The sequence below is a fragment of the Myxocyprinus asiaticus genome, chromosome 7 (genome assembly GCF_019703515.2).
Source record: "Myxocyprinus asiaticus isolate MX2 ecotype Aquarium Trade chromosome 7, UBuf_Myxa_2, whole genome shotgun sequence".
Lineage (NCBI taxonomy): Eukaryota > Metazoa > Chordata > Actinopteri > Cypriniformes > Catostomidae > Myxocyprinus > Myxocyprinus asiaticus.
In genome coordinates, this window is record NC_059350.1 from 52,155,809 (window position 1) to 52,165,000 (window position 9,192).

Below are 9,192 nucleotides of genomic sequence, written 5' to 3' on the forward strand. Positions count from 1 at the left end.
TTTTAAGCTTGAAACCAATATTTGTGACAGTCTTGTTTTAGTCATTCTCCTCTTTAACTGAGAGATTGTTACTCACCTGTTGGTTGTACCCTTGAAGGAGCAGCAAGTGTGGTGATTGGTAAAGAGAGTGTTTAACTCCACCCCCATCACGTTCTTTACGGATCTCAGTGTTTTGTGCCGAGCGTGTTCTGATTGGCCCTGGGAGGGTGGAGTAGTACCGTTTAGGTTCCTCGCCAGGCAGGCCGACCAAGTTAAGGCTGGTTTCACTAAGACTGCGGCAAAATGACGTGCCATGCTGGAGTGACATTGTTCCTTTAGCACGGTTTCTCTGCAGCTTCCTTGCTTGAGCATTTATATCTATCACAGAGAGAAAAACATGTATAAATCTTTACAAATAGTTGTATCTCATTGTCTTCAGCCAACAACTAACCTGGCTTCAATTATAACGTGAGGTTACCTAAAGAAATGTACTCATAAGTAAGGCTGGGTATTGATACAGATTTCCCGTTTAGATTCAGATTCAAAAGCTCTCGATTTGATTTCGATTTTGAGCCAATTCCAATTCATTTATTTCAGTAAAATGCCCATTTTACCACTTATGAATCTTTTCTTTAAATCTTTATGTATCACTAACCACTTATAAATCTTTACAAATAGTTGTATCTCATTGTCTTCAGGCAAAAACTAACCTGCAGGGCTTAAATTTCATGTGATGTTACCTAAAGAAATTTACTCCTAAGGAGGGCAGGGTATTAATACAGATTTCCAGATTCGATTCTGATTTTGATCTGATTAATTTGGTATGTTTCCAATAAAATGCCCTTTTTCCAAAAAAAGATCTCTCAGCTAATGCTATAAATTATACAGGGTACCTTCTAACCTGGTTCATTGCGAAACTATTAATTTTACACATTTTAATTTATCACTAGTTTTTCATCATTTTGGTCAAAATTTAGCTTTTTTAAAATGTACAAATCCATGTATTCCATCAATAAATACTTATTTATGTATTACATAGATTATATTGCTAAAATATTTGTTGTTACATGTTTATTGTTTAAATGCATAATTTGTACAGTTTACAAGTATTTACATTGATTTGTAAAACAAGTGCTAAACCGGTACTGTCTTATTAAGAATAGCAGCAGTTCAGAGCATCACACAGAAGTGAGTTTTTTGTTGTTGTTTTTGGTCAACAACTGACTGTAAACAACAGAAAAGGGTATTAAAAGAGACATCAATGACAAATGTATTGTGTGGATCTCATCTTTGGACACTTTACACTGAACGAGTCAAACCAAACTTTTATTCTCAACACACAGTGAAAGGATCTCGGTGCTGAACTTCTTTGCCTATATATTTTTCAATCACAGGTGAGTGAAGTCTTAAATTTATCAGCCAGTGGCTAATCACAGACATTTATAGTTGCATAGTCCAAAATGTTACTTGCATTGTAGAGGGTTGCTGTAAATAGTAAAAGATTGATCTTGGGATTTAAGAATCAATATTGTGATTGTTCAAAAAAAGATTGCGATTCATCGGAAAATATTTTTTTTTTTACCCATCCCTGCTGATAAGCAACTAATTTTATCATAACTTGTGTGCTATCTAAGGGTCCATTTATCATAGATCATGATGATATAGCCAAAATGAAAACACATACATTTCAAACATTGATGCACAATAATGCAGAGCTTGAACAAAGGCTGGTGTGGTCATGGACGTGATATGCAAAGCATAATAGCAACAAACATGTCAGTTCAGAGAGATTCCGAAAATGTAATGAATATTACACGCAACGCTGGTGTCAACATTTATGTCAACCTCCATTCAGCTATTGACAATTTGCACTGCAGGGATTTAGCAATCACTTTAACTATATACTATACCATACACAACTAACAGAACATACAGTATTTATAGCATACATATGCCAAGAAAATATATCATTACCTCACTCGCTTAGTGATTTTTCCTTTTTTTAATTTTTATAAATCAATTAACCCAGAAGCGTGTCCAAATTCTTTGGCATGTCAATCCTAGTGCTAATGGGCTTTGTTGAACTTATAGAGTTCAAAACGTCTTGATGGACCAAATGTAAAATTGGTGAAATTTAGAAATTGTTGGAGACTTGTCGGTACTTAATGTACCATCTAGTAATATGAGGATAGCAGTGATCACCTAAGAATAGCATAGGGTAAGCATTCGCTGACATAATGGGAAGGTGAAAAGTACTGCTGTAGAGGGTCATGTAATGAGGGATAATGATTAATAAATGTATTGCCGGTGGTATATGGTGGTATTATGCTTGGTAAAAAGTAGAAGGGCAACACTTGACTGGTACATGGAGTAATACAAAAAATGATGGGTCTATAAAATAATGAAGGTGGGGTTGGTGGTTTACACCATACCTGAGGACAGTCCCCACCTTTTACAATAGTTGTACTGGGCTGTAACATACGCCAGCCCCGAGGGGAACTCCGGTGGCATCTACCATGCCCGCCTCTACTCAGGGTTGAAGACAGCACAGGGGAGTTTGTGAGGGTCCCTGGGCATGGGTAAACACCACAGCACTACATATATAAATCACCAACAAAACCATGAAAATACATATACATTTGTGTTCATTCAATTAGGTGAGATTTTTCACCCTATTATTCACCCTTTTTCTTGAATTTCCTGTGATTCATTGCAGAAGTCAGCTTTCATTTTCTTGTGTTTTACATTACCATGCAAAATTTACATGCCATTATCTGACAGTAGTGATTATGTTTTGCTTTTTTTTAAATCTGCATGAATTTTCAAGTGGCGATAGCTAAAAGGAATGTTCCATGTTAAAGTTATACTCTATGGACAGCATTTGTGGCAAGTCACCTTTGGCTTGCACTCTGTGGGGTCTTAATACACGTATTATTTACTCTTTTTTTGGTTTTGTTTTTATTTTATTTTTTTCTGTTTTAGCATAATGTGTGCTGTTAAATGTGTTATACAAATAAAAATGATTTGACATGTTCTCGATTAATTTCATTCGTCCCTCAGTTTGTAAAAAACAAACAAAAGAGTTGTGTACAGTAATGCACTTCCAATAGAAGTGTAGGGGGAAATGAATAAAAACCTGGTGTCATATAATCATGTTACTATACCTACATTTCTGCTAAATTATTTTATACCTATCATGGCACTTTCCTGGTGAAATGAACACTAGAGCCGCTAAAGCAACAACGACTTTTATTCCCTGTCAAATAACTCATGAGTAAAACTGCAGATTATCCAGGGGCGTAGATTCCAGGGGGGATGGGGGGAGGTACCCCCCAATAATCAAAATAAGCAAGTACAACCCCCCATTATTTATACCATGATCAATGGAAATATGTAAATGCTTCACGCTGCAACCCCCCAGTGTTCAAGCCAAATCTACGTCCTTGAGATTATCAGTTCTTAAACACTTTTCACCCTATTCCTTACACAATGGTATCTTATTACATCAAAACTCTTAAGCGATAGATTTTAACATTTGTATTACATAGCCAGCTACATTTACAAGCTTGTTCAAACACGATCTAACTGGGTAGTAGCTCACACTTGCAATGCAAAAAACCAGGGTACGAGTTTTGTATGCATGTCAACGTGTCACAGAAGCACCACAAAATGATGTGGTTGCTCCAGCAATTGCATATTTGATTTCACATTTGCTTTCTATGAAACTATCAATTAGCTTCAGGTTTAAGGTTTAGGCTAGGGAGGTAGGATTTGTTGATTAAAAAATCAATACAGCATTATCCTTAAGAATGTTATCTGTGTGGCGGACAATTGAACTAGCTTTTAATGCCACACAATAGACATTTCACCTTGGAACTGCCGCAATATGTGTAAGGAATCACTTATCATCATTTTGCAAAAATGTACAAAAACTTGAAGTTAAACACTATTATGGCGTGCTAAAGAACAGTAATACGCTGGCAATTCCAAACCTGTCATAAAACGTGTTTTTGCTGGTAAATACCTCGACAGTATCTAAGTAGCAAATGCCACTCAGTAATATGTGTGTGTGTAAATTAGCGGTAGTGACTTGCAAGTGTAATCTCCCAACCCTTCTTCACCTTTGTTCACCTGTGACCTTCTTAAACCCTGATCTACAGTATGTCCCCCTACCTTCTTAACCATCTCTGCCCTTTTATTTGAATGCAAAATGTATTACACACATTCAATTTTGAGAATAACTCTTCGCAAGTTCACAAACTTCATCCTCTCTTTAAAACCTCAAGATCCAAAGACATGGCAGCAAAATTCCAGCACCTTTGAAATGTAGACAAGAACTGCAAAAATAAGCATATACTCTACAACATGCACCCCTTGAGAAATTATGCACCACATAGCACTGTACCAAGCCCAAGGAAATATTCCCAAGATTCCTATATGCATTACTTGAGTAAATTATTTTCTTTTACCTCGATAATTCAGACTAACTAGAATTTCTAACTAACTGTGTTCTGCTAGAGTGTAGAGTTTAGAAGTGAGGCTACACATAGCCCTCGGGTGCACACAAACACACACACAACACCAGGAAGAAAAGCAGTTCAACCTTAGGATAAATTATCCTGTGTAATGCGCCTGCTGATATTGATTTAACTTCTGCCAAGTGTTTTGGCTCAGTGTCCCCCTTGTTGAATTTGTAATTTAGTACAACAGCATCTAGGCACAAATACAACGAGAGAGAGAAAGAAAGAGAGGGACAGATGCATAACAGTGTTATGACTACTCTGCAATAAAATTGCACAAATGAAACAGTGAAACTGAGACCTCAATTCAACTTTTGGAGGCCAGCCATCCAATGGCAGACCCAATCAAGCAATTATCTCTGACACCTGCTCTGACATCTGCGTGTTGGCATTAGTGAACCTGAGCAGCCCTGAACAGTTGATACTTTCAACATTTTATCTCCAGCTAGCAGCACTTAAAAAGAGTTGTGTAACAGCACATAATCAGCTTTGAATTGCAAATGTGAAGCAAACAAATATTTAACAACATGATTATTATTAAACTGAATAAATAAAAGCTTATAATTCGCTTAATGCTAATCACAACAGTCATTCTAAACACCTTATAATATTGAACTGTGCTAGATGAAAATTATCATAATTTATCATATAAATGTGATTTTAGCCATTTTGCAAACTTCGCCAGACATAAGGTGCGGTCAAACTACACTTCGCGCTCCATTCACTTCCATTCAAACACATCCGAACGCAGAAAAAATGTTGCACTCTGCTGCAGAGGAAAGTTCAAGTTTGGTGAACTCTGACCTGCGAATCTGGATGACAAGAGAAGATGTGTGACCAATAGAAGATAAAGGTTATGCACTGTCCTCTTGGCTCAATTCAAAGGATACATATTTCAAAGCTGCGTGGTTTTTTTTTTTGTTTTTTTTTTGGAAAGTGTGTAGGCATTATATGCTAACATTTTAATTATTTGTTATTTTTTTAATGATTATTTATTCATATCAAAACCCTTGTGCCTGACATCACATCATGATCCGCTGGAGTGTCCGCTGGAGTGTAATTTTGCATGCTTAAGACTAGTGTGACCTCACCTTTAGGCCCTGACCTATACCGTATTTGAAGAGTTCTGAAAATAATGTCACAATGTAAAACAATCTGAAAAATCTTCAATATAAGCTTAATTTGCATTATGCAAAATATAATTTCTTCTTTTTTTTTTTTTTTTGGTATTGATTTGAGGTTAAATATGACCAGGACATTTTCTTGACATGTTTTGTGAGAATCACCCAGAATCACTTTTCATTTTAAAAGCATGGCCTGCTCTCCTGGTATTTTTCCCGTTTAAAGAGTCTAGGGCTATCACAGAGAGAGGTGTGATTTGTCAGGGCACATATTTCAGTGATATCTGTCAGGTAGCAGGGACATGTTATGCATGGTATTCCTAAATTAAGAAAACCCTTGAATTGACTTGAATTGAAAAACCCTTGGAAATACAATCACATGACACTAAATGTATTTCCTGAGCACCTCTTTGTCAGTGAATAAGTTTGTGCATTACCTGCAGTAACTGTGTCCTTTTCTTTTGTTGCCAGTTCCTCCACCTCGGCTCTCCGTCTCAGCTCAAAGCGGCGAGAGTACCCCTCCTTAGGCTTCCATAAGTCCTGCAGGAGAAGAGGCTTTTCGTTGTTCCCTAGTGCCCGAAGGCACTCGGTCCTCCACCGTCGCTCTGGACCCTCAAACCGACCAATGACGTCACATAACACATAGCTACAGGCCGAGGTCTTCTTTAGAGAATAGCGCTCAAGTGCCTCTTTGATCAGCTCTTGTGCACTTGAATGAGGTGTGGCAAGAACGCTTTTGTAGTTTGCACCGGCGCAAATATCATCACCAAATATCTTCAGCACACCTGGCGCGGATGACTGTGTAGAAAGCTCAGCCGGATCGTCCCGCACCTGCTCAGGTAGGTCAGTCACAGATCGACGGTCACGATAACTCAGTGTCCGGTACAGAACCTGCGTAAAGGTGCGACTTTGACGCTTTAAGCGGTTCTTGGAAGGCAGAGACATGCTGGCAGATGAGGAACCGTAGAACATGGTGCCGGAACTTGCATTAGTCGAAAAACTCCTAAAACTGAGAAAACAGTGAATTGTAACAAATGCCAACACAAAGACATTACAAATCTCTTGAGTTCTGTTCTCAACCGTACAAATTAGAAAAAAGGAGATAGGACAGACAATAAGATATGCAATAAGATCCATACAGTAAGCTTGTCATCTAATTGAAGTTCTGAGATATTCAGTTATCTAATATTGGTTGCAATCAGAGGCACATGTCAGTAAGATACAACCAGACAGGTTTACCGTAATACACACACACAGACACACAGTATCAAATAATAATGGCACAGAGAGAGAGAGAGAGACAGACAGACAGAAATAGACAAGATGGGCAAGGCTGAATTTTGTGTAAAGCAAACAGGGATGTTGCCAAGTATCTGTTGGAAAATACTGCTTGATGGAAACTAAGTGAATAACAGTTCTGGTCAACACTGATTAATACAGAATAGTTAATAGCCCACTGAAAAACAATATCATTCACATTACTACAGGTGCATCTCAATAAATTAGAATGTCGTGGAAAAGTTCATTTATTTCAGTAATTCAACTCAAATTGTGAAACTTGTGTATTAAATAAATTCAATGCACACAGACTGAAGTAGTTTAAGTCTTTGGTTCTTTTAATTGTGATGATTTTGGCTCACATTTAACAAAAACCCACCAATTCACCATCTCAAAAAATTAGAATACATCATAAGACCAATAAAAAAAAAACACTTTTAGTGAATTGTTGGCCTTCTGGAAAGTATGTTCATTTACTGTATATGTACTCAATACTTGGTAGGGGCTCCTTTTGCTTTAATTACTGCCTCAATTCAGCGTGGCATGGAGGTGATCAGTTTGTGGCACTGCTGAGGTGGTATGGAAGCCCAGGTTTCTTTGACAGTGGCCTTCAGCTCATCTGCATTTTTTGGTCTCTTGTTTCTCATTTTCCTCTTGACAATACCCCATAGATTCTCTATGGGGTTCAGGTCTGGTGAGTTTGCTGGCCAGTCAAGCACACCAACACCATGGTCATTTAACCAACTTTTGGTGCTTTTGGCAGTGTGGGCAAGTGCCAAATCCTGCTGGAAAATGAAATCAGCATCTTTAAAAAGCTGGTCAGCAGAAGGAAGCATGAAGTGCTCCAAAATTTCTTGGTAAACGGGTGCAGTGACTTTGGTTTTCAAAAAACACAATGGACCAACACCAGCAGATGACATTGCACCTTAAATCGTCACAGACTGTGGAAACTTAACACTGGACTTCAAGCAACTTGGGCTATGAGCTTCTCCACCCTTCCTCCAGACTCTAGGACCTTGTTTTCCAAATGAAATACAAAACTAGCTCTCATCTGAAAAGAGGACTTTGGACCACTGGGCAACAGTCCAGTTCTTCTTCTCCTTAGCCCATGTAAGACGCCTCTGACGTTGTCTGTGGTTCAGGAGTGGCTTAACAAGAGGAATACAACAACTGTAGCCAAATTCCTTGACACGTCTGTGTGTGGTGGCTCTTGATGCCTTGACCCCAGCCTCAGTCCATTCCTTGTGAAGTTCACCCAAATTCTTGAATCGATTTTCTTCCACACTTTTTTCTTCCACTTAACTTTCTGTTAACATGCTTGGATACAGCACTCTGTGAACAGCCAGCTTCTTTGGCAATGAATGTTTGTGGCTTACCCTCCTTGTGAAGGGTGTCAATGATTGTCTTCTGGACAACTGTCAGATCAGCAGTCTTCCCCATGATTGTGTAGCCTAGTGAACCAAATTGAGAGACCATTTTGAAGGCTCAGGAAACCTTTGCAGGTGTTTTGAGTTGATTAGCTGATTGGCATGTCACCATATTCTAATTTTTTGAGATAGTGAATTGGTGGGTTTTTGTTAAATGTGAGCCAAAATCATCACAATTAAAAGAACCAAAGACTTAAACTACTTCAGTCTGTGTGCATTGAATTTATTTAATACACGAGTTTCACAATTTGAGTTGAATTACTGAAATAAATGAACTTTTCCACGACATTCTAATTTATTGAGATGCACCTGTATGTTCCTGTAGCTCAGCTGGTAGAGCATGGCGCTAGCAAAGACCCAGTCACCAAGACCAGCACCATAACTTCAAATTAGACAACATGACCTTAGAACACACTCAGAACTACACATATCTTGGTATAAACATCAGCAACACAGGAAACGTCAAAAAGACTGTGAACGACCTGAGAGACAAGGTGCGAAGAGCTTTTTACACTATTAAGAACAATTTCAAAATCGACATACTAGTCAGAATCTGGCTAAAAATAATTCAATCGTTTATAGAACCCATCACGCTCTATGGATGTGAGGTCTGGGGCCCACTCATAAACCAGGAGTTCAATAAATGGAACAAAAACCCAATAGAGACCCTGCAGGCAGAATTCTGCAAAAAATATACTACGAGTACAATGAAAAACACCAAATAATGCATGCAGAGCAGAATTAGGACTGTAAGTCCTACCACAACAAAAGGACAACCAGTGGAACAGGACCATGACCGAACAATAACTGAAACACTGTGCCACATGCACAAAATGGAAAGCATAACAAACTGCTTTTATTGGCACT

At 38.3% G+C, this 9,192-nt stretch overlaps 1 protein-coding gene across 4 annotated transcripts in view; it reads right to left on the reverse strand.

The window, feature by feature from the left end:
* The window catches only part of LOC127444347 (ras-associating and dilute domain-containing protein), a 37,745-nt gene that overhangs the window by 25,440 nt on the left and 3,113 nt on the right, over positions 1 to 9,192 (reverse strand). For 3 of the 4 annotated variants that reach the window (XM_051703650.1, XM_051703649.1, XM_051703653.1), the window contains exons 2-4: positions 6,058 to 6,629; positions 2,429 to 2,548; positions 77 to 357 (exon numbers count right to left, since the gene is read on the reverse strand). In XM_051703650.1, the coding sequence (XP_051559610.1) occupies positions 77 to 357; positions 2,429 to 2,548; positions 6,058 to 6,592 (936 nt within the window). In that variant the 5' untranslated portion in view covers positions 6,593 to 6,629. The remainder of the gene's footprint in view (positions 1 to 76; positions 358 to 2,428; positions 2,549 to 6,057; positions 6,630 to 9,192) is intronic. The other variant, XM_051703652.1, reaches the window with a different exon arrangement.